General features: G+C 38.8%; 1 protein-coding gene across 1 annotated transcript; it reads left to right on the top strand.

Moving 5' to 3' along the window:
* Nucleotides 1–1,597: 1,597 nt before the first annotated feature.
* LOC117299558 lies at nt 1,598–26,851 on the top strand. Its single transcript, XM_033783107.1, has 15 exons — nt 1,598–1,683; nt 3,844–3,924; nt 4,886–5,154; nt 6,634–6,696; nt 8,055–8,123; nt 10,453–10,504; nt 13,699–13,894; nt 15,413–15,473; nt 17,954–18,032; nt 19,745–19,796; nt 21,370–21,449; nt 22,560–22,729; nt 23,654–24,139; nt 24,910–25,189; nt 26,591–26,851. The coding sequence occupies exons 1-15, from the start codon at nt 1,635–1,637 to the stop codon at nt 26,704–26,706; spliced, it is 2,103 nt and encodes a 700-aa protein (XP_033638998.1). The 5' UTR covers nt 1,598–1,634; the 3' UTR covers nt 26,707–26,851.

Raw genomic sequence — 26,851 nt, 5'->3', positions numbered from 1 at the left:
GGACTTTTAGCTAGAACATTTACATGACCACCAACATAGGGCTAGGTAGCTCAGTTTGTAGAGTGCTCATCAGCTTGTTAATCCTGAGTTGGATGGTTCAAATCCCCTTCTAGTAAATTTGTTAAATTAAAAGTTACCCAGTCAGTTTCCCTTGTGGTTGAATATTTCTTTTTATTTAAAGGCACTGGATACCTTTGGTAGTTGTCAAAGACCAGTATTCTCACTTGGTGTAATCCAAAATATGCATAAAATAACAAATTTGTGAAGATTTTGACTCAATTGGTCATCAGTTGCAGGAGAACAATGAAAAAAACAACACTCTTGTTGCACAAATTTGTGTGTTTTCAGATGCAAAATAAAGGCTTCATCAGCTGAAGTATTTTCCTATGTGACTGAGAAAATATCTCTATTTTAAAAATTGCGTTATTTCAGAGGGAGCCGCTTCTCACAATGTTTTATGCTATCAATAAGTTTTTATGCTAGCAATTGTTTTGAGAAATTACCAATAGTGTCCAGTGCCTTTAAATTACCTCTTTCTCAAAAACTATGTTACTTCAGAGGGAGCCGCTTCTCACAATGTTTTATGCTATCAATAAGTTTTTATGCTAGCAATTGTTTTGAGTAATTACCAATAGTGTCCATGTGCCTTTAAATTACCTCTTTCTCAAAAACTATGTTACTTCAGAGGGAGTCATTCTCACAATGTTTTATATTCTCAACAGCTCTCCAATGCTCGTTACCAAGTCAGTTTTTAGATTAATATTTGTTTTGAGTAATTAAGAAATGTGTACCTTCCCTTTAAAGCCATTGGACCCTTTCGGTACAGAAAAAACAAAAAAAATAATTTACAGGGTTTACAGAAGGTAATGGTGAAAGACTTCTCTTGATATATTATTCCATGAAATGCTTAACTTTTTGAGAAAACGGTATAATAATATAAATTCTCGTTAGCAAGAATTACAGATTTATTTCAAACACATGTCATGACACGGCGAAACGCGCGAAAACAAGAGTGGATTTTCCCGTTTTTTTCTACCGAATGCGATGACCGATTGAGCCTAAATTTTCACAGGTTTGTTGTTTTAATATATAATATAGAGTGTCATGGCCGAGTGGTTAAGAGCATCGAATTCAAGTTCTGGTGCTGATTCACCGGAGTGTGAGTTCGAATCCCGGTCGTGACACTTGTGTCCTTGAGCAAGACACTTTACTATAATTGCTTCTCTTCACCCAGGGGTATAAATGGGTACCTGCGAGGGTAGAGGTTGTTATTGTGTATGAAAAAGCCACAAGCGCCTTACAGGCAGCTCAGGGCTGTATACTCCCTAGGGAGCTGAGAAACATTACAGGGATGTTATTGGCCCCATGACCAGGGCACTAATGTAAAGAGCATTGATACGGTTATTGTGAAATGCGCTATATAAGAATTTGTTATTATTATTATTATTATTATAAGTTGTGATACACGAAGTGTGGGACTTGGATGATACTGTTTACCGAAAGGGTCCAATGGCTTTAAGAACAAATCCAATTTAGTTTCTGTAGACAGCTAGTTTGTTATGTCTTCTTTGTTTTCCCTGTCTTGCTACAGATGTTTCTTCCTATAAAACAAGTTTCACATTAAGCTGAGCTGTATGGATGCAACAACAAACCAACCACTAGTTAGAGAAGCTGCTCTTAAAAGTAAGATTCCCCAGACTGTTAAACTCTTTGGTGCCAAGGCCCCATTTCATAGAGCTGTTTTTAAGAGCTGACAATTTTAATAGTAATAATAATAATAATAAGACTTGTAATGCGCACGTATCCACCCCCTGCTAAGTGTTCAAGGCGCAGTAAAAACCAACAACAAAACAAAACAAAGAAAAACAGACACAACAAAATTAGTCCTTGAAAACCTGTGACATAAGATAAGTTTTGAGAAGAGATTTGAATGTTGTGGTACAAAGACAAGATCTAAGATTAAGTGGTAGAGAGTTCAAGATGCGTTGCGCAGCTGAAGAAAAAGACCTGTCTCCCCATGAGTGTCGAGACTTGGGTTCAATCAATGAGGAGAAGCATAGAACTTGATCGAAGATTCCTTGATGGAGTGTAAACTTGAAGAAGTTCAGAAATATAGTGGGGAGCCTTGCCATTAAGTGCTTTGTGGACAGTGAGCATCAGCTTTAAGATGATTCGTTGAGAGATATGGAGCCAGTGTAGTTTTGCTTACAACGTGTGTGCTTAGCAAAATTTAGCAGAATACCACATTGAAATGTCGTAATTGACAAAGTAATTTGGCTGGTAACCTTATTCTGGTAAGCATAGAATATATTAGAATAGATTTATTTATTGTCCAGGTTAAAAAACATAGAAACTTGACATCCACTGGCCAAATACAAGAATACACAATCAATATCAAAACTATATAAATAACAAAATAAGTTAAGTCAGAAATACAAAGCAACAAAAGACCCGCACACTAAAATAAATGCACCAGCCAAAACAACGCCAAACCCCCGTGTAGCCACCCGTGACCAGTTTATGTTGTGCTTAGCCACTTTTTGTGCTCTATGAAGTTGGGCCCATTTTGAGGAAATATTCTTAAAAAGTTCCCCATAGACAGTAAGATTTTCCAGTGGGAAGTGCCCTTTGCAAAACGAACATGACGAAATTCCAGATCTTGTGTCTTGATCTTCAATTTAGTAGTGACTACTTGTTACAGGAACTTGCTTCTGTTGTTCTATCCCCTGTTCTAAAGTGGGGACCCAGTTTAACAAAGAAAATGTTTGCGGTACCTTTGTTCCATTGAGTAAAAGTCCGCACAGTTCTGGGTATGCCTGTTCACACCCACAAACATGGGTTCAATTTTGTGACAAAAGACACCAAACGAGCAACCAATAAATATTGAGTAACTCTTTGCAGACCTTGTGTCAAAATAAACTGAGGATTTATTCATAATTGACGCAGCTATTGGTAATTGATTTAAATAATTGAGATAACTTCTGCATCGGGGTTTTCAAACAGTTATTCATAAAAATACAGGGGTTGAAATTAAGTGTATTTTCATGGAAGTCAGTAGGGCTAGTAACCCATAATTGTTAGTAGCCTTGATGAGATTTTTGTAGCCCGAAAAAACACATTACGTCTTGAGTCACAGCACAAATTTGTCACCGAAAGAATTTCATTTTACACTACCATCAGCACAGGTCATTATTATTGGTGATATTGTATTATGCATTATTTTTCCACTAGCCCATCAGCCTATCAAACTGGTTAATGAGTAGCCCGGCTGTCAATTTGGTAGTAGCGGGCTAGTGGCAAATTCGACCCCTGCAATAGACAAGAAAAAAAGTGTACCAACGATCGTGGCTATGCACCTACATGTACAATTTGCGCTTGATGTCCAGTCCATTCCTGCGAATGCGATTGCAAATCGCATTTTGTTGCCGCAGCTCTGTTTTTGTTGCGCATGTTTCGCAGATGTTGTCCACATCTCTACTCCTTCAAATTATTCGTCGCAAATTTGTGACCGCAAAATTTGAATCACATTCGCACGAACCCTGCTTCAAAACTCTGCTAAAAACCCACCTATTCAAAATTTCTTATGATTGACTTTCTGTCTGTTTTTAACCATTTATTTTTGCCAACATGTTTATGTAATTCAGCATTTTTATGCAACATACCCTTATTTCTTTCCAAGCTTCATAATTTGTATTTTTGTGTTGTTACTAGCTTTGTTTGTTTTATGCGCCTCGGAATAAGTTTAGTCTTAGATAGATGGTGCTTTTTAATTATTATTATTAATATTAACCCGCTTTATGAATTATTATAACTATTATACCTTATTTGTTTTTAAACTCGTAGTATTTCGAGGCTCTACAACGTCCCGATGTGCAGATATTGTTGTCAAGAGAAGGACTCCAACAATTTCAAAGACAGCAGGAGGTAAAAAAAAAATATATATTTTTGACAAATCAATTTTCATCTTCAAATCTCTCTGTTTATGAAACCAAAATTCTAAGAAATTCAACAACAATCCAGCTTTCTCCAGAAGACCAGCTTTCTCCAGAAGACGATCAGAGCATACTAATTGAAACGTTGAGTTAAAACCAACGGTTCGTTTCAGAACCACCCCAACTCATTAGAGACAGTCATTACATGGTGTTACCGCAAACCTTTCCATATCGTATTTCCACCATGCAAAGTTTCAAATCCTACTAATCTAATTGTAACAAACTAAAATCAGGGCACTCTTGGGGTGACCACAGCTTTTCCCACGCTGGCCCATCTCTCTGGAACAATCTACCTCTTCTAGTCAATTTGTTATGTCGATGTTGTAAAGATATATTGTACTTTGTTTTGTATTTTTATATATTTTGCTTGTAAAGCGCCATGAGCAACATGGCTGACGGACAGGGGCTCTTTAAAGGCAGTGGACACTATTGGTAATTTCTCAAAATAATTATTAGCATAAAACCTTGCTTGGTTACGAGTACTGGGGAGAGGTTGATAGTATAAAACATTGTGAGAAACGGCTCCCTCTGAAGTAACATAGTTTTCGAGAGAGAAGTAATTTTCCACGAATTTGATTTCGAGACCTCAGATTTAGAATTTGAGGTCTCGAAATCAAGCATCAGAAAGCACATAACTTCGTGTGACAAGGGTGTTTTTTTTTTTCATTATTATCTCGCAACTTGGACGACCAATTGAGCTCAAATTTTCACAGTTTTGTTATTTTATGCATATGTTGAGATGCACAAAGTGAGAAGACTGGTCTTTGACAATTACCAAGAGTGTCCACTGTCTTTAAGAGGCCACTATTATAACTATTATTAAAAAAAAGCTATAAAAAAAAACCTTCCTGATTTAAAATTTTGTGTGGGTTACCTCTCCTTCTTCATTCAAGTCAAAACAGCGTCCGAAACTTTCTACAAATACAATTTGTACGACAGCGATGACGTGATGATAAGTTGCGGAACGACGACTCCGGAAAAACAAACAACAAAAGCAAAGAAGGAAACAGTAAAACCCGCTAAAGACAAGGACAACCCAGTAGTAAGATGTCAGCATCGCCACCATCGGGACGCGAGCCATAAGACGAGCTATCAGAAGGAGAAAAGGCGGAAGTCACGCACAGAGAGGAATAAGACTAGAGCTGGTCAGAAACAGCAACAGGTAGGATGCATTGTAATCCCCTGTAGCCTACATGTAGACTATTGACCCAGTTCACCTGGGCCCGATTTATGGCTCTGCTCACCGCCGAATTCTGCACTTACGGTCACGATTCCCTGCTTACGTGCAAGCGCTGAATTTCTGCGCTAGCCTTGTAAGCGTAGAATGCCTAGTAACGTGAAGTACGCACGCGCAGAAGCCAGAATTCGTCTCTAACCCGTGAAATACCCTTGCCGTAAGCACAGAATTCTCTGCTTCCGTAAGCGCCGATTCTGTGCTTACTGTAAGCAGAGCCATGAAATTGGGCCCAGGTAGCAATGGCCCTTGTTGCCCAGGTTTTGGCCTTGGTGCCCCTTCAAACGTTTCCCAAGGTGCCCCTTCAAACATTTCCCCAAAGTTTCCCATAATTGTGGGTACTGTCTTGGAGGGGGGGAGGGTACTCACATGGCCCTCTATATAGCCCATAAGGTTCACGATTCTGAACCGCACTGCGTTATGGGTAGGCAGAGGGGGCATTTGACGACTATGGCGCATGTTGTCATGCAGGACGTGCACTCGCATGGCCTTATATCTCTGTGTGGGTTCAGCGCGCTCTCTTTATATTTTGCTATTCGCGATAAACCTTAGGGAGATCTATCAGCTGTGCAGTGTTTTTAACAGTTTAATAGGGAGTTGCAGGCCTTGAATTTCGTACTTGAAGGGACACGGTAAGTTTCCTCTGGCAAGAGGCACTCTATGGGGACAAAATGTAACATTGTATTGGAACCTTGCTGAGGGTGCCTCGCGCTCTTTTCTGTGGTGCCCTCTGCAAGGTTCCAATACAAGCAACCATTTTGTCCCAAAAGTGCCATTGCTGTGGGTGATTTTGAGGCCTAGAGTTAAAAAACTGTGTGTGCTTTGCATTTCCCAAGCTGCATGTAGAATAGCTCTGACCATATGCTAGGACATAGTTCATTTTTACTGTCTAATTTTCTGACAATAATTTTCACTTTTCATCATTGTGTGTTCAATACATCATCATTTGGCAAATACCTACGTCCGTGGACGCCTTATCCTCAAATTGTAATGGGGGCGCACTCCTGGAGGCACCGCCATCACATGATCTTTTTCAAACCCTGCTCTTCTCAACTCTCCTACGCTTCTGCCGCTCCACTTTGTGACTTTGTCTATCCAGCGCAGCTCAGGGCAGCCTCTGCCTCGAATTGCACCTGTAGGCACACCATTTATAACTGCGCCGCTGGGTAGGCCTCACTGTCTCATCATATGATTGCACCACTTTGCCTTCCGCTCAATACAGTAATTTTTCAGATACTTTTGACTATTGATTATTATTACATGAATTTCAAGCAATTTTACCCCCAAAACAAAGGATATTTTAAGAAGGGTGCTAGTTTAAGCTGAAAGAAAATAAAACACAATATTTAGGATTAGAAATAAAATTTTACTGATTTGATCGTTGTTTTTATTTGTTTGTATTTAAAGGTTGATCCACATGAACGGACAGAATTTAGGAAGCATATCAAGCGCGCTAAGGAAATTTCACTGGTGAGTCCTCATCCAACATTGTCTCTAACCACAAACTATTGAACAGGGTTTTATTTACCTCATCATAACATGTTAATTCATACAGCAACCTCCCTCTTTATATCAAATCTGTGGAGAGCCCTCCCCAAAAATTGGTGAGAGTTCATGATTCTATTTAGAGCAACATACTTGCTTAGATCATTATGACATCCTCTTTAAATTAAGTATGAACTTTAGAACCAACTGTGAGCTTCCAGATGGAAATTTTTCTCTGGAGGATTGGTACTGGTATGTTCTTTATAATCAGTGAACTTCCAGATGGAAATAGTTGTTTGCGTTCAGATGCTTGATTTCGAGACCTCAAATTCTAAATCTGAGGTCTCGAAATCAAATTCGGGGAAAATTACTTCTTTCTCGAAAACTACGTTACTCCAGAGGGAGCCGTTTCTCACAATGTTTTGTACTATCAACCTCTCCCCATTACTCTTTACCAAGTAAGGTTTTATGCTAATAATTATTTTGAGTAATTACCAATAGTGTCGACTGCCTTTAAATCAAACAAATCCCATAAACAAGTTCAAATGCAATTAGTTTCATGGAGGATTGATTGGTTTGTGTATGAATCAGTGAGCCTTCAGATTGTTCCCAATATTTCATAACATGATTTTCAATCCCGCTCGTTCGGTTTTGAAATTAAAATTCCACAATGCATAGCCTCTTCAATCATCCAGTAGTCCATGTTTAACACGGATAATATCACTCTTGTATTGTCCGCAGAAAAATCCATTAAACTCAAGGACTTGCGCTATTTTTATTTGATGATGTACCATCTTGTCATTTCAATCAATCGAGGCCGATGTTACAAATTGACTTTATCTATTGATTCTTTTCTTCCCCTGCTTGTTGGCTTGAATCTGTCAAAGAATAATGAATTAAGGGTCACTCTTTTGTGTGTGTTTTGGTTCATGCATTTTTGGACGCGGCATTAGCGCGCATTATCTAGGCCATAGTCATGGAAATCTATCGGTGCCTGTAGTAACTGAAAGCACATACATTCGTCCAACAAGGGTGTTTTTTTTCTTTCATCATTTTCTCGCAACTTCGATGACCAATTGAGCCCAAATTTTCACAGGCTTTTTATTTTATGCGTATGATTGGATACACAAAGTGAGAACACTGGTCTTTGACAATTACCAAATTTGTACAGTGCCTTTAAGCTTTGCTGTTAAAATATTTGATGATTTAATATTTTGAATTGCCCCTTACCTCCCATCAAGCCAAATACAATGACAAACAATTGTTTAATGCCTGTTCATACAAGCACCATAAGACACAGTAAGTTGATAAAATAAATTCTGAATTGTTTTTCTTTTTGACAGCATTCTCAAATTGACAATGGGGTGCAGCAAACTCAACAGACTTCCATCATAACTCAGGGCAGACTCACGGTAAGAAACATCAATATTTAAATGTGGCATGTCATGGTCGGACGATCTAGTTCACCGAACCCAAGCTCTGGTATTGTCAGCAGCGGGTTCTAGGTTCGAATATGAAATATATGAAATTTTGTGCGCTTTAGCAAGGCACTACAGCATAATTGCTTTTTAAAAACATTTGGAAGGTATTGTATTCTGCTCTACCAGCCAGACTCTTTTAGTGAATGACCCGTGCTTAAATCCTTACAGACTGTGCTTGGGGTTACCCTGTTTAAGTCCCAGGAGTGGGTGGCAACGTGCCCCTGGTGGCAGTTTGTAGCGTGTCTTGGCCGAGCGGTTAAGAGCACCGGATTCAAGCGCTGGTGTTTGATCAGCAGAGTGTGGGTTCGAATCCCAGTCGTGACGCTTGCTACGTAAAATTGGGGAGGTAGTGCCTTCTGCTCTACCGGCCAGGCTTCGGACTGACGATACCCATGCCTACATCCGTATGGACTTTAAAAGGGGTTACCCTGTTTCAGTCCTAGGAGTAGGTGGCAACGGCCTCTGGAAAAAATTGTAGCCCACACCTTGAAGTGGCCTTCATAAAAAAAAAAAATTAAGTTGATTTTGACAGACTTTTCATGATTTTGAATCAAAGAGACACATGGGACCAATGGCTTTTAAAACGTCCCATTCGAAGGACGAAGCAATGGTTAAAGGCAGTGGACACTATTGGTAATTGTCAAAGACTAGCCTTCACATTTGGTGTATCTCAACATATGCCTAAAATAACAAACCTGTCAAAATTTGAGCTCAATCGGTCATCGAACTTGCGAGATAATAATGAAAGAAAAAAACACCCTTGTCACATGAAGTTGTGTGCGTTTAGATAGTTGATTTCGAATGTGTGGAAAATTACTTATTTCTCGAAAACTATGGCACTTCAGAGGGAGTCGTTTCTCACAATGTTTTATACCATCAACCTCTCCCCATTACTCGTCACCAAGAAAGGTTTTACACTAATAATTATTTTGAGTAATTACCAATAGTGTCCACTGCCTTTAAGTGTATTGCTTAAGGACACAAGTGTCACGGCTGGGGATTCGAACCCACACTCTGCTGATCAGAAACACCAGAGTTTGAATTCGGTGCTCTTAACCGCTCGGCCAAGACACTTACATCATTGTTTTTTAAAAGAGTACATTCATTCCAATCCTCTAGTTTTCAGAAACATGTCATTAAGAGATGGTACATCTTTGGTTTTTTGAAGAGTATATTCATTCCAATCCTCTAGTTTTCAAGAGACATATCAAAAAGGGATGGTACATCATTGGTTATTGGAAGAGTACAGTCATTCCAATCCTCTAGTTTTCAAAAAAAAAATCATAAAGAGATGGTCCGTCTTGGTTTTTGGAAGAGTATATTCATTCCAATCCTCTAGTTTTCAAGAAAGATATTTTAAATGGATGGTACCTCATTGGTTTTGGAAGAGTACATTCATTCCAATCCTCTAGTTTTCAAGAAAGATATTTTAAATGGATGGTACCTCATTGGTTTTGGAAGAGTACATTTATTCCAATCCTCTAGTTTTCAAGAAACATATCATAAAGGGATGGTACATCATTGGTTATTGGAAGAGAGTACATTCATTCCAATCCTTTAGTTTTCAAGAAACATATCATAAAGGGATGGCACATCATTGGTTTTTGGAAGAGTACATTCATTCCAATCTTCTATTTTTTTTTCTGAAACATATCATAAAGGGTCTCTAGAAGAATACATACATAATAATAATAGAAGAATACAGTCATTCCAATCCTCTAATATTATTATTATTGTTAGCGCCCTTTGCCCTTCCAAAAAAGAAGGCTTGATAGAGGCCTGAAGAGACGAAGATGTAAATCAGATGTAAAAGAGATTCTCTCCGGGAATCGGAAATCCTTAAAGACAGTGGACACTATTGGTAATTGTCAAAGACCAGTCTCCTCACTTGGTGTATCTAAACATATGCATAAAATAACAAACCTGTGAAAATTTGAGCTCAATTGGTCGTCGAAGTTGCGAGATATGAATGAAACAAACAAACACTTGTCACACGAAGTTGTGTGTTTTCAGATGCTTGATTTCGAGACCTCAAATTCTAAACTTGAGGTCTCGAAATCAAATTCGTGGAAAATTACTTCTTTCTCGAAAACGACGTCACTTCATAGGGAGCCGTTTCTCACAATGTTTTATACCATCAACCTCTCCCCATTGCTCAAGTAAGGTTTTATGCCGATAATTATTTTGAGTAATTACCAATAGTGTCCACTACCTTTAAACATAGCAACATATCACAACCTTTTATTTTCTATCTTCCCAGAGGCCGATTGGAATTTACAACAAGGGCAAGAAATCAGACAAAGTCTACCGAGGTGAGCGCTAAACTCTCTGTGTCGATTTCTCATGATTTCATTTAGAGATGCAGAACCTTGGAGATTGATTTATCTTTGTGTTGGTCACGTTCACAATTGATGAGACTAATGTATGTAGAAACTTAAAGGCACTGGGGTGGATTTCACAAAGAGTTAGGACAAGTCTTATCTCGAGTTAGGACCAGTTACTCGTCCTAACTTAGGACTAGCCATGCAATTTGTATATCTCCTAGGACTAGTCCTAAACTCTTTGTGAAATGGACCCATGGACACCTTTGGGTCAAAGATCAGTATTCTGACATGGTGTATCCCAACATATGCCTAAAAAACAAATCTGTGACAATTTTTACACAATTGGTCTTCAAAGTTGCAAGAAGATATGAAAAAAAAAACACCCTTTTTGCACAGATATGTGCTAGAAGCTTTAACTTCCTTAAATTCTTACCATATAAAATGTTTAGTCTAAATTTTATTATGAAATCAGCCAAAAAGCATACTCTAGCATCTTTAACCTGACAAAGCTCAGTGATGGAATAAACGAATCGGCGCTTATGTTTATTTTCTGCTAAATGTAAATTGACTGACTTTGAATCCTGATGAAGGTTGACAGGCTTGAGGCAGACATCCATTAAAATTATGGCAAAAAATGTCCCATCTTCAAAATAACATTGACTGCGCTTAAAGGCAGTGGACACTATTTGGTAATTACTCAAAATAATTTTTAGCATAAAACCTTACTTGGTAACAAGTAAAGGGGAGAGGGTGGTAGTATAAAACATTGTGAGAAACGCCTCCCTGTAAAGCAACGTAGCTTTTTGAGAAAGAAGTAATTTTCCACGAATTTGATTTTGAGACCCCAGATTTAGAAATTGAGGTCTCAAAATCAAGCATCTGAAAGCACACAACTTTGTGTGACAAGGGTGTTTTGTTTTTATTATTATCTCGCAACTTCGACGACCAATTGAGCTCAAATTTTCACAGGTTTGTTATTTTATGCATATGTTGAGATACGCCAAGTGAGAAGACTGGTCTTTGACAATTACCAATTGTGTCCACTGCCTTTAAGTTGACTTGCACGTATGAGACATCCTTGGTTTCATTACCACAACAAAATATAAAAACCTCCTGTAGCTGTAACTTTCTTAAATCCTTACCATTTTAAATTTTTAGTTTAAACTTATGTTCAAATCGGCCAAAAACCATACCTAGAATCTTTAAAGCCAGTGGACACTATTGGTAATTGTCAAAGACCTGTCTTCTAACATGGTGTATCTCAACATATGCATAAAATAACAAACCTGTGAAAATTTGAGCTCGATTGGTCATCGGAGTTGCGAGATAACTATGAAAAAACAAACCACCCTTGTCACACGAAGTTGTGTGCTTTCAGATGCTTGATTTCGGGACCTCAAATTCTAAACTTGAGGTCTCGAAATCAAATTCGTGGAAAATTACTTCTTTCTCGAAAACTACATGTATGTCACTTCAGAGGGAGCCGTTTCTCACAATGTTTTATACTATCAACCTCTCCCCATTACTCATTACCAAGTAAGGTTTTATGCTGAGTATTTTGAGTAATTACCAATATTGTCCACTGCCTTTAACACAACAAAGCTCAGTGATGGAATAAACGAATCTGCGCTAATATTTTTTTGTCGAAAGAGATTACGGTTAAATGTAAATTGACAGGCTTTGAATCCTAATGAAGGTTGACAGGCGTGAGGCAGACATCCATTAAAATTACGGCAGACAATGTCACATAAAAAATGTCACATAAAAACATGTAAAATTACATTGACTTGCTTAAAGGCACTGGACACTATTGGTAGGCCAAATTACTCAAAATAATTGTTAGCATCACTTACTTTGTAACAAGCAATGGAGAGCTGTTCGCTCAAATTTATAAAAGACCTGAAGCCTTTTTTAGGCATCTGAAAGCACACAAATTTATGCAACAAGCCTGGTGAACTTTGATGACCAATTGAGTAAAAATGTTCACAGATTTGTTTTTTTATGCAGATGTTGGGATACACCAAGTGAGAATACTGGTCTTTGACAAGTATTACCAAAGGTGTCGATCCAGTGCCTTTAACATGAGACAGCAAACATCAACTATATTCAAATATTCTGAAGGCTCACGGACAGGTGACTAATTTTTAGGTTGATGCTCTTGTTTAAAGCCATTGGACACTTTAGGAACAGAATTTTTTTTTAAAGTTCACAGATTTACAAATAATTTACAGGGTTTACAGATGGTAATGGTGACAGACTTCTCTTGAAATATTATTCCATGAAGTGCTTTACTTTTGAGAAAACATTGAAACAATATCAATTCTCGATAACGAGAATTACGGATTTATTTATACAAATGTCATGACACGACAAAGCGTGCGGATACAAGGGTGGGTTTTCCCGTTATTTTCTCCCGACTCCGATGACCAACTAAGGATTATTTTTCCTGCATGAAGATTACTGTGCCAGATATTCCGCGATATTTCCAAAACGTTGTTGTTATAGCAGCTCTATGAAATTGGGTCCAGTTCAGCAAGGTTAATTAGTTACACTCTTAACCACTTCACATCAGATGACAGGAATACACGCCAAACTTTTCCAAACTGACGCTGAGAAACTGTCTTTTTGATTTGGGTGAGAATAGTCAAGAATTTTACCCCATGATTATACTCTGCGACAGTTCACTTATTTAATAATAATAATAACCATATTTATAACGCGCCTTTTGCAAAAGGATACAAAGCGCCAGGTATTATTACTGCAAGGAGTGGGGCGAATTTTTGAGATATAAGACCTAATCCTTAAGCACAGTATGTAATGGTTTACTAGGTGCTGTGGCGCAATATGCTGCCAATCCAGCCAGGAACACCGGGGCGAACCCCTTCTCTTTTTGATAAGTGCACTGGGTTCTTTTACATGCGTTTACACAACACATTGGGCCAACGGCTTTATGTCCCATCCGAAGGACGAAGCAATGGTTATGTGTCTTGCTTAAGGACACAAGTGTCACAGCTGGGGATACGAACCCACACTCTGCTGATAGAAACACCAGAGTTTGAATTCAGTGCTCTTAACCGCTCGGCCACGACACTCCCATTTGCACACAATATATTTGGTAATTGTTTAAACTTTTCAGCTTTATGAATCATCTTAAATCGCTTTCTTCTTTTTATTTCTTGAAGCTCCACTTTTTGTCTCTGATCGTGTCAAAGAAGCGGTCGAGAATGACCTGAAGAAGATCTTGAGCACTTCTGATCGGACTCTACACAATGCACCAAGCTTTGACGACTCTCTGGTTGGAAGCACTGGCCCAATCACACCAGTGGTCAGTACGGAGATTAGAGCAAGTCAGTTACCGTCTGTTGGATCATTGCCGAGGTAGGAGTCGTTTTCAGTACAACTGGGTGACCATGGCACAACTTTATATTTATTTATTTATTTTCTTTATTAACCCAGGGTAAGCCAAATCAGTAAAAAATAACTGGTTCCATTTGGGCCCTGAAAACAAACTAACATATTAAAAGTAAACCTAAAATCACTTGATAAAATTACGATATAAAAATTACGTAAATATCTAAGAATATCAATATAAACCACAAGGGAAACTGACTGGGTAAATTTGTAAATGATTTTTGGGGTTGAACAAAGAATTGACTAGAGTGGGATTCGAACCAACGACCTCCGGATTAACGTGCCGGCGCTCTACCAACTGAGCTATCTAGCCCTATATTGGCGGTGTCCCTATTTTAGGGACACCGCCAATATAGGGCTAGATAGCTCAGTTGGTAGAGCGCCGGCACGTTAATCCGGAGGTCGTTGGTTCGAATCCCACTCTAGTCAATTCTTTGTTCAACCCCAAAAATATCTAAGAATGTTACGGAAAATTAAAAGCAACATAAACAAAAATAAGAGTCTAAACAAACAAATATCACAAGAGTAAATTTTATAAACTGTCACAGTAAGAGGAGGTTAAAAAAATAAATAAATAACCCGTCCCTATATAGATATTCAGGAACTTCAATAGAATTTGATTTATATGAATGTACAATTATAAAAGGCGGGAAAACTGCCAATAAGTACAAATAAAACTTGACTCACAATATGTACAGAGTATAAATTAAATGATTTAGAATTGAAAAAGCTCAGTTTTAAAACTTGACAGAGACTCGATTTTCCTCAGACTTACTGGCAGATCGTTCCACATTTTGGCCCCAGAAAAGGCAAAGCTTGAGCACAAGCTTTCTGTCTTTGCCATGGGAACTCTCAGAGATAAGGTTGTCATTTTGTCGAGTGGAACAGCTGTTGGTGAAATGTACTCTGGGCATAGATGATGAATGCATTTATACAAGAGAACAATTATTGTTAAATTCTCTCGGCAAAAGCTCACCAGTTAAATTTATTAAACATATCAGTCGAGGAAGTTGGTAGGGGCAACCAAGGATTAATCTGGCGGCTCTTTTCAATAGTCTATTCAACAGGTTACTAGGTGTGTTGTATCGGCCTCCCTAAACCAAACAACAATAGTCCAAACTCAGTAATACAAAAGTTTTAACCAACGTGTGCAGACTACTTTTTGGGATGTTGTGGCAAATTATATAAAGAACTTCCCTGGCTGCCGGGTATACATTCATGTATCCCCATCACACCGAACTTGTTCTCACTACATTCTTGTTGCAAGACGATAGTAATGTTTGCGGAGAGGCGGGAGCGAGAGGGGGATCACGGTAGTTGAGTAATAGTGTTTTATAGTAATCTCGCAACTTTGACGACCAATTGAGTTCAAATTTACACATCATTCTAGGCCAAGAGAACTAATTGACAAAGAAGAAGAATTATCAAGACTCTATATAAAACTGGCACCGCGTTCTAAAATTGAAGTTTCAATTCTGTTTGCAGATCACACAGTAAGGCGGATGGTTGTCGACAAAAGGCAAGCACGAATGAGGAGTTTCCAAAGGTTAGTGAACAACAGAGAGAATTAATCATTGACAAAAACAGAATTGCTTGGCAGTGGCATGACACAGACCCACTATGACTAATAACTCTACAGATGTACATGTTATGTACTTGCGCTTGGTCATAGATTGGTCATGGATTTAAAGGAACATTACAGAATTGGTTGTTGCTAACAAAACAGTTGCTAGCAGTGTAAGCACTTTATGTAATCCACCATATACATAAACTGACAAACCTGTTGAAGTTTGAGATCGATCGGCCATCTGGGTCACGAGAGAATAGTGAAAAAACCGATTACAAATTTTGCACTGCATCGATGCCAAAATAAAAATGAATAAAACGCTCACTGAGCGATAAACTCCAAACGCGAAGTTAGATTATTTATTTCTCATCAAATATGACATTTCAGACATAAATATTTCAAGGGATGTTTTTTTTACTATCATCATCATTAGACCATGTAAGTTTTATGTAAATCTGTAATATTCACGATTTTTGTTTCTTACCAATTCTGTAACGTTCCTTGAAAGTGAAAAGTTTCTCAAAATGTTTTATACTTTCCAAATCTGCTGAACTTCTTACCAAGTAAGTTTTTATTGCCATTGATTTTCAGAAAATTTCACTTCACAAGGTGGTTGCATTTTTGAGTAATCACTGAAAATCTGCATTGATTATAATATAATAATAATAATATCAAAGTCTTATATAGCGCACGTATCTACCAAACAAGGTACTCAAGACGCTGAGTATATACAAGCTTTCAGAAAGATAGGTTATTGCAGTAATGAATTTTGAGACCCAATTAGTTAGCACCTTACAAGGTGCTACGGCGCATTAAGCAGCCACAGCCATGAACACCGGGGCGAACCCCTTCTCTTTTCGATAAGTGCACTGGGTTCTTTTACATGCGTTACACAACACATGGGACCAACGGCTTTACGTCCCATCCGAAGGATGAAGCAATGGTGAAGTGTCTTGCTTAAGGACACAAGTGTCACGGCTGGGGATTCGAACCCACACTCTGCTGATCAGAAACACCAGAGTTTGAATTCGGTGCTCTTAATAGGAATAAACGATCTAAATTGTGATTTTGTGTCGTAAAAACTTTTATCTCATTTACATTGTACTCATAATATATGTAAAAGTGAAATGTTTCTCTAACTGCTTGATACTATTCTGTCGTAGACTTCTAACCAAAAGTTGTTGTTGACCCGTTGCAAGTACGTCACACATGGCGCCATTTTAGTGGTCAATAGGTTTATGTGTAAACGCCGCTTCGTCAAAATGCACACTTCACTGAATATCGCACATTGACGGTGACATTGACCACCAAAATGGCGCATCCAAGATTAGTCTGATGATGACGTCAGGGCCCAATTTCATGGCTCTAATTACCGCCGAATTCTGCGCTTACGATCACAATTCCCCGCTTACGTGCAAGGGCCGAATTTCTGCGCTAGCCTTGTAAGTGTAGAATGCCTAGGAACGTGGAGTACGCACGCGCAGAAATTCGCCGCTAACCCGTGAAATACGCTTGCCGTAACGCAGAATTCCCTGCTTCCGTAAGCACCGATTTTGTGCTTACGGTAAGCAGAGCCATGAAATTGGCCCTGTTGAGTTCTGTCAATAGCCACAAATTTGATCATTAAACATACTTTCTCTTAAAGGAACATGTTGCCTTGGATCGGTGGAGTTGGTCTTTGAAAAGCGTTTGTAACCGTTTGTAACCGTTTGTTATAAAATGCATATGGGTAGAAAGATGTTTTAAAAGTAGAATACAATGATCCACACACATTTGCCTCGAAATTGCATGTTTTTCCTTTTACTTTGCGAACAAACCCAGTCGGCCATTTATGGGAGTCAAAAACTTGACTCCCATAAATGGCTGACTGTGTTTGTCGACTAGGTAAAAGGAAAACCACGTAATTTCGAGTGATACTTGTGTGGATCATGATATTCTACTTTTTAAATATCTTTCTAATCATATGCATTTTATAACAAACGGTTGCAAACAGATTTCAAAGACCAACTCGACCGGTCCAAGGCACCGTGTTCCTTTAAAAGGAGAATTTCAGATTTTTATAAGATTCTTATAAGATTGTTTTAAGATTCTTACTTACAACCTTAAAAGGGTCTTTTAACATTCTTATAAGATTCTTATAAGATTTGTATAAGATCCTACTAATTTGCATATAAAATCCTTATAAGATACTTATAAGATTCTTATAAGAATCTTATAAGGACATGGGTAAGAATTGTATAAGAATCGTAAAGGAATCTTATAAGAATCTTGTAAGAATTTTATAAGAATCTTATAAGAATCTTATAAGAACATGGGTAAGAATTGTATAAGAATCGTAAAGGAATCTTATAAGAATCTTGTAAGAATTTTATAAGAATCTTATAAGAATCTTATAAGACTATTTCATAAGGGAAAGGAGAATTTCAGCTTCCAAATCTTCATTTTACTTCTGTCTTTAGGATCTACCTCTGAAGGAGATCAGCCATGACCTGATGGATTGTCTTCGTTCAGACATAAAGATGGCTTTTCCAGGGCGAGGTAAGTGGAGAATTTATAATGATAACTGCAGCCCTAGAATGGCAAAGGAGTAACGTGCCTAGAGATTTTGTTTGGCCTATGGACTGTCTTCAATCAGACATAATTAAAGATGGCTTTTCCAGGGAGAGGTTAGTAGTTAACTTATCATGATAACTATAGACTAGAATGGCAAAGGTCTTGGGTTTGAATCCCCCGAGAGTAACGTGCCTATAGATTTTGTTTGGCCTATGGACTGTCTACGATCAGACATAAAGATGGCTTTTCCAGGGAGAGGTTAGTGGAGAATTTATCATGATAACTATAGACTAGAATGGCAAAGGTCCTGGGTTTGAATCCCACAAGAGTAACGTGCCTATAGATTTTGTTTAGCCTATGGACTGTCTTCGATCTGACATAAAGGTGGCTTTTTCAGGGAGAGGTTATTAGTAGATAATTTATCATGATAACTATAGACTAGAATGGCAAAGATCCTGGGTTCGAATCCCACACAAGTAACGTGCCTATACTGAAGTGATTTTCAGAGGTCTCATCAGGGTGCAAAATACTTGTATGGTGTATGGACAGCTCCATGTAAACACCAGCCACCCTTGGTCGGCCCACGGAACGATTGCATCCCTCCGGCATCCCATCCATAATGCCCTCCTCTGGCATCCTCCCATCATACCGACTTTGTGGACCACTTAGCCCAACCAAAGCATGGCAAACATGATTGATCCTTTAAGCATGGCACACATCTTTTCAGGTTGCATCTCCTGAATTCTGGAACTCACTCCTAATAGTACAAAAGAAAGCTCCTCTCTAGAACATTGGACCCTTTCGGTAAACAGTATTGTCCAAGGCCCACACTTTGTGTATTACAACTTCTATATCAAATAACAAACCTGTGAAAATTTAGGCTCAACCGGTCATCGGAGTCGGGAGAAAATAACGTTTCGCCGTGACATGACCTGTGTTTAAAATAAATCCAAAATTCTCGCTATCGAGAATTGATATTGTTTTACTGTTTTCTCAAAAAGTAAAGCATTTCATGGAATAATATTTCAATAGAAGTCTTTCACCACTACCTTCTGTAAACCCTGTAAGTTTTTTGTAAATCTGTGAACTTTTATTATTTTTTTCTGTACCAAAAGGGTCCAATGGCTTTAAAGGCAGTGGACACTATAATAACTCAAAATAATTATTAGCACAAAACCTTACTTGGTAACGAGTAATGGGGAGAGGTTGATAGTATAAACCATTTTGAGAAATGGCTCACTCTGATGTAAAGAAGTAATTTGCCACGAATTTGATTTTGAGACCTTAGATTTAGAATTTGAGGTCTCAAAATCAAGCTTCTGATGAAAGCACACAACTTCGTGTGACAAGGGTGCTTTTTCTTTCATTATTATCTCACAACTTCTACAACTGATTGAGCTCAAATTTTCACCGGTTTGTTATTTTATGCATATGTTGAGATACACTAACTGTGAAGGCTAGTCTTTGACAATTACCAATAGTGTCCAGTGTCTTTAAGTCTAATTTGAAGACACAACTTTTTGTGAAATAACTTGTATTTTTTATTGTATGCAGTACAGTTCCATCTGTATTTTCCTGGTTTCACTCTTTCATTTCAAAAGAGCTTTGAGACTTCATTGTGATTTTGCGCTTTATACCAATGGCTCATTATTATTTTTGTTATTATCTTTCAAGTGTTGTGTCTTTTTTTCCTTTAGGTTATTTCAAAGAACTGCAGGAGGACTTATTGAAAATGCTAAAGAGAAACAGGTATGTTGTTGTTTGTTTGCTTGTTGTTGTGTGTGTGTTTATAAACCTTATTCATAAATACCTAAGACAGTTTATCCATTCTGATTGGTCGAGAGGGCATCACGTGGGGGTGTTTGAACGGATGATATAACACCAGTAAAGTGTTGAAACATGGGCGTGACGGAAAAGGTATTTATGAATGAGAATCAAAGTGTGTTGTATCTGTTTTAAACTACTGGTTTAAACCTGCCGAGGCCTGGTCCTTGATAATTTACCTCGAATTCAGCTCGGTCAAATTATCAAGAACCAGGCCTCGGCGGGTTTAAACCACTAGTTGAAAACCTCTTCACCACACATTTTGTAAGTTAAACAAACAGCATCGCGTGAGCGTTCAATAAAAAAACTCAAACGTGTATTTCATATTCAACGCGCGTACAGAATGGCGCGCTTGTCATCTTGCGGTCCCGTCGCATTTGTACAAGCAGCATCGCAAGTGCGCCCTCTAGTTCTTATATATAACTCTATGCTTACAACATAATTTTTCTTTGGTGTTTCTGATCAGCAGAGTGTGGGTTTGAGTCCCAGTCGTGAAACTTGTCTCTAAGCAAGAATCTTAACCATTGCTTTGTCCTTCAAATGGGACAAAAAGCAGTTAGTTTCGTGTGTTGTGTACATTCACATGTGTAAAAGAACCCGGTGCACTTATCAAAATGACAAGGGGTTTAATTCCCAGGTGTTCCATTGCTTCGTCCTTTGGATGGGACGTAAAGCCGTTGGTTCCGTGTGTTGTGTACATTAACACATGTAAAAGAACCCAGTGCACTTATCAAAATGAGAAGGGGTTCTCCCTGGTGTTCCTGGTTTGATTGGCAGCATATTGCATGGTGCTACATGTGTGTAAAAGGAATAGATCTCAAAACTTAAACCTAGCCAACCTTTTTGCAGGAAATACTAAGGGAATCAATGTGTGGTGAAGAGGTTTTCAAGTAGTGGTTTAATCCCAATGAGGCCTGGTTCTTGATAATTTTATCGAGACAAAGTCGAGGTAAAATATCAAGAACCAGGCCTCAGCGGGTTTAAACCACTAGTTGAAAACAGATTCAATACTCTTTGATTCCCATTCATAAATACCTTTTCGGTCAAAAACATCAACACTTTTTGGTCAAAAAGTAAAATAAATGCGAAAATTATAATTGTTCAATGATTTCTTTCAACACAACACCCCTCCAGCTATGAAATGGTAAAGCCCTCTGCCGCCCTTGGGTAAACAACTCCTTATAAGGAAATGCCGATGTGGCACAACTGTTTCAGCCGTTGCTCTCAACCAATAGGAATGAAGAAACTGTCTTATAAGCACAGGTGCAAGCTCGTGTGTCACGCCCATGTTTCAACACTTTTTACTGGTGTTATATCATTCGTTCAAACAACCCCTCGTGATGCCCTCTCGACCAACCAGAATGGATAAACTGTCTTAGGTATTTATGAATGTTTGTTAAAGCGCCTTGAGCATCACTGAGTGACGGATTGAGCGCTAAATAAGAAGCTTCTATTGTTATTTCAACACATTCTGTATTTTGTTATACTTTTTTCCCAGTATTTGTCACTCTGTCAGCTCGGGAGGAGACACTAGTTCCACCCTATCTAGAGTAGATGCGATTCTAACTGCAAAGGAAGGTAAGTGTCTGAAGTAATTGCTTATTTCCCCAACTTCAGAGAAATCCTACACTGACTGGAAGTCCATGTCGGAATTCTTTAAAGGCAGTGGACACTATTGGTTATTACTCACAATAATTATTAGCATTAAACCTTACTTGGTAACGAGTAATGGGGAGAGGTTAATGGTATAAAACATTGTGAGAAACGGCTCCCTCTGAAGTATTGTAGTTTTCGAGAAAGAAGTAATTTCCCACGTATTTGATTTCAAGACCTCAGATTTAGAAATTGAGGTCTCGAAATCAAGCATCTGAAAGCACACAACTTCGTGTGACAAGGTTGTTTTTGTCTTTCATTATTATCTCGCAACTTCAACGATTGATTGAGCTCAAATTTTCACAGGTTTGTTATTTTATGCATATGTTGAGATACACCAAGTGAGAAGACTAGTCTTTGACAATTACCAATAGTGTCCAGTGTCTTTAAAGGGTTTTGATACCTTTTGTAATTGCAGTTTTTGACCATGACATGAATCCCCACTCACTTCATTATTCCTCAAGTTTTTGAAAATCACAGCAATGTTTTCAGGAAAGCCGCATAAATCTGTTGTACAAGCTAAAATAATTTTTGGCTCACTGAGACCGAAAACGTTTTTTTTTGTGAAGTTGTACTGTGGTACTCATTTCTTAAAAGCTACAACACCTCAGCAAGTAATATTTTAAGGGAAGGAAACTCTTGGCAGATGATGTTTGCACTTGGGTGTCACATTGCCATTGCTCTTGTTGTCGTCTGTAACTGTCAGTCCCGCCATCAAGCACAATTTCATGGAGCTGCTTAAGCAAACAAATTTGCTTAAGCAGAAACATCCTCGCTTAGTAAAATCAGAGTACCGGCCAAGACTCAACTCAATTGTTATGCTAAAGTAAACAACAGCTAAATACCAGTCACAAGCAATATATGGTATGACATTTGGCCAGTAATAAGCGAGCTATTTTCGTGCTTTAGCAAATTTTTTGCTTAAGCAGCTCTATGAAATTTGCCCCAGGGGCTAGTGCTGACTGCCTCTGTTGCCTCCAAGAATTATCTGACCCATACAAAATCATGCAAGTCCTGTGTTGTGTATATTTCCAGAAGAGAAAAATCAACCAGCTTCATCAGATTCCTTGACTCATCCCCACGAAGCGCCATCGACCTACATCCCAGGCCACTCTGCTGAAGCTGAACCTGTCCATGGGGCCGCAGTGTACTCCTTGTCCCAGGAGAGCACAGGATTGGACCTGAGGCAATACCAGCCTTACAAGGTAAAGAGTCCTGCAGCCGATAAGGTTTATCTCGAATAGCAAAATATAGAAAGAACTCTTTCACATAAAAATAGCTTTAAAGGATTTGGGTACTAACACGATGTCCACAGATTTACATTAAATTTACACCGTTTGAAGATAATGATAGTAGAAAGCGTAACTTTAAAATTTAGTTGCTGAGGTGCTGTAGTTTTCATTGTCATGAAAATATGTTTTTAAATGCTAAAATAATTTTCGTCTCATGATCACTGAAACAAAAATTATTTTCATGACATTGTTTTACTCCTTTCTCAAAAACTACAGCACCTCAGCTAGTAATATTTTCAAGAAAGCTTTCTACTATCATTATCTTCATACTGTGTAAGTTTAGTGTAAATCTGTAGACTTTTGTTTTGTTTTTCCTACACAAAGTACATAGACCCTGTTAAGTATGAACTTCATATCGGTAAGCTTTTAGACTAAAAGTAAACAATTATTTTTTGTCCTTGATACCGAGTATGTGAAATGCATTTAACTTTTTACCAAAATAGTTGTTATTTTACCACTTATTTCAAAAGACAAATCTGCAATGGTCCTATAGTCCAATATCTTTATCATAACATACTCTGACTGGAGTGTGCCAACTTGTACACTTGCATCATCAAATTCAATCCAATTCAATTTCAACTCGCTATTTTTTTCAGGAGAATTTCCAAACAGTAAACAGCCAAATTATTAATTTTAAAGAAGTGCCCTGACACCCCCCCCCCCTGATACCCTTCATACACTTTGTATGAGCGTGAAAATGCTGTAAACTTTAGATGGATCCTAAATTACCTTGTGTGGCATGGCAAGAAGATTGATATGACGTGAGCTGAGGAAACGATCTTGCTCCGTGTCTATCACTCAGCCTTAAATCAATTACCCTATTTCTGTCTCATTCAGAATATACACATGGTGCCAACTACTACACACGCAGCCTATACAGCAGATTGTCACAAGAGGGCAGTAGACAGCATCACCGATACCCTGCCATTCCTTAGGAAGGCTGAGGAGAGTGGGCAAACTAGGGAGTCAATGACATCAAGGGATCAACTAGTAGAGTCCGGTAATGTTTGGCAGGCCTTAAAAAGCAACAGGCCATCCGAGTCGACCTACACGTGGGGCGTCACCAAGGACGGGACGGTTGGGGCTATCGAAAAAATACCCACCGTGTTGAGAGATATGCAAGAGATCAGTCAGCAAGATTGGCGGGCTCGTTCTTACGAAAGACTGACCGAGTCTACTAGCGGTTGGCACCATGCTTTGAGAGAAGCAGGGATGAGAGAGAGACTAGCTGAGCAATCCAACAGATGTCCTGATTGGCACACTGAGCAACCTAACCGGCATCCTGATTGGAGGGCTGGTTACCATGACATCTATCAACAACAGGTGAGCATACACATGTATCAAAACTTTTTCTGGTACACAAGGCTTGCCTTAGTACACTTTTTTAGGGAAAATTTGACAAGTACACAAGGCTTAAACTTTTCAGGTAGCCTTGTTCCCTTTTTTTTCGGGCAAAATTGGCTTATGCTTTTCAGGTAGACAAGGCTGTAGCCTTGTTCCCTTTTCTTCGTGCAAAATTTGACAAGTACACAAGGCCTTGTACCATTTTTCAGGTACACAAGGCCTTGTACACTTTTCATAAGGCTTAAGTTATATTATAGCCTTTTAAACGTGTTAACAAGGAGGAGCTAATCAGCTGTATTCAGGATAGAGTCGTGTGGCGTGTCAGACATAGAGCCTGACTCAAACATGCTGCAATGCAACAACTTGGGTCAACTGAGTGTGTGAGTGTGTGTAAACGTGTAACATGTATATTATGGGTTGTACGATTGATGACTCTTTTGAGTACGATAATTTTGCTTTCAGAATACATACAAAAGGATCATACTGTACAACCTTGGCACTGTGATAGAGTCAACCATAGGTTCTTTTGGTTGGTAAGCACTTTGCAACGGCTAATAGATGGATTGCAATTAGTATCATGGACCACCATCGATCTTTTATGTATTAACAAGGGAAAAGCGCACGCGTGTACGCCCTGCAAGTGAAATTTTCCCTTGTTAATACATCAAAGATGGCGGTCGATGACGTGTATTGCAATCCTTCTATTCTATTTTCTCAATGTTCAGTTTCATCCAAATTCTTTTCCTCAGGATCCTAGGGATATCTTGGATGTTGTCAACAGCTCCCATCAGCAACACCCGCCTCACTATCGACAAGACCACTCCTACTTCCTTGAAGCCCACTCTCAGGAGCAAACCAACAGAGTTGCCTACATCCCATACCATGCAGAGATACCCACCAGACACCATCTTCAGGACGAGCAATTGTGGCTTCTTGAAGAGCAGAAAGTTGCAAGGGGTGATTGCTACGATGACTGTTTTGATCTTCACAATTTCCAGACGTCAGAGAGTGATTGCTATTCTCGGAAAGGTCAGTTAAAGGCACTGAACACATTTGGTAATTGTCAAAGACCAGTATTCTCACTTGGTGTATCCCATTATAATCGTAAAAAAACAAGCCTGTGAAAATTTGGGCTAAATTTTTTGGTCATCGAAGTTGCGAGAAAATGATGAAAGAAAAAACACCCTTGTTGGACGAATTTGTGTGCTTTCAGCTGGAATAAAATACTTTTAGCTGGAAGTCTTTTAATATTTTAGTGAGAAATTACCTCTTTCTCAAAAACTACATTCCTTCATCAGAGGGAACCATTTCCCACAATGTGTTATAATATCAACAGCTCTACTACCAAGTCAGTTTTTAAGTTAATATTTGTTTTGAGAAATTACCAAACATGTACCTTCCCTTTAAAGACACTGGACACTTTTGGTAATAAGCCATTTTGCGTGTTAAATTTGAATAATGTCTGGTACAATGACTCGCTTTAGTTACAATGCACCGCTTACATTTGATTTCCTCAGACTATCGAGACAGTTGCTACGCCAAGTGATTAGGGACAAGCTTTTGCGTAGTTACGTAAGAGCCGGTGAACACCCACACACAATTCTGAATGGATGTGTATGACACAATGGTACCATGGTTTGCTCATTCTGGAGGTTGCTATACAAAAGTTTGCCTCTAATCACATAGTCTTGGTTCAAGACTCTCCTGGATTTGTCACAAAAGGGCGCGCCCCAACGCGCTTTCAACAACGAACCGCTATTACCCGAGAACCGCTATCACAGGAGAGTCTTAAATCTCCCCCCAAAATCGGGGGAAACATAATGCGCGTGCGTACGTTTCCCGCAGAGACCCCCCCCCCCCCCTTCATTTTGGGGGGGAGATTTAACGAATGTGCCAAGACTCTCCTGTGATAGCGGTTCGTGGTTGTTAGCGTGTTGGGGGTGATAGCGCGACCTCTTGTGACAAATCCAGGAGAGTCCTGAACCAAGACTACTAATCACATGGCGTAGCAACTGTCTTGATTGTCTGAGGAATTCAAATGTAAAGGGTGCATTTAACTGCATTGTATCAGACATTATTCAAATTTAACTCGCAAATGGCTTATTATCAAAGACCAGTCTTCTCACTAGGTGTATCTCAACATATGCTAAAAATAACAAATCTGTAAAATTTGAGCTCAATAGGTCGTCGTAGTTTCAAGATAACAATGAAGAAGAAAAAAAACCTTGTCACACGAAGTTGTTTGCTTTCGGATGCTCGATTTTGAGACCTCAAAATCTAATCTGAGGTCTCTAAATTAAATTTGTGGAAAACTACGTTTCTCACTAGTCTTATACTATCAACAGCTCTCCATTACTCGTTACCAAAGGTTTTTTGCTAATACTTATTTTTAGTAACTACCACTATAGTGTCCACTGCCTTTAAAAACAGGTAGAGATTGTGATCCTGCGTATTCCATTCGACATAAGTCCTACGTGTCACCGCTGCAGAAGCCGAGATTGGAGTCCCCAAGCCCACCTAAGCACTACCCACAACGAATGTACTGAACATAAAAAACCATGTTCCTTGGGGGCTTGTGAAACCTGGAAATTCTTACAGGCGACAGGAAGGCAACCAACTAGCTAGGCCTGTATGCTTTGTTTTTGGAAAGGGCAAGGGCACCAAGGCATTTTCTCCATGGTAAAGAGCACC

The sequence above is a fragment of the Asterias rubens genome, chromosome 14, assembly GCF_902459465.1.
Source record: "Asterias rubens chromosome 14, eAstRub1.3, whole genome shotgun sequence".
In the NCBI taxonomy this organism is placed as follows: Eukaryota; Metazoa; Echinodermata; class Asteroidea; order Forcipulatida; family Asteriidae; genus Asterias; species Asterias rubens.
The sequence above is the reverse complement of the archived record's forward strand: the minus strand, read 5'-3'. Positions and strand labels throughout refer to the sequence as shown.

Excerpts from the sequence above, each read along its gene's own strand:
- LOC117299558 (XM_033783107.1), top strand. The coding sequence starts at position 1,635 with ATGGATGCAACAACAAACCAACCACTAGTTAGAGAAGCTGCTCTTAAA. Across the intron at positions 15,474-17,953 it reads CGAATGAGGAGTTTCCAAAG|GATCTACCTCTGAAGGAGAT; the intron begins GTTAGTGAACAA and ends TTCTGTCTTTAG. Across the intron at positions 24,140-24,909 it reads ATGACATCTATCAACAACAG|GATCCTAGGGATATCTTGGA; the intron begins GTGAGCATACAC and ends TCTTTTCCTCAG.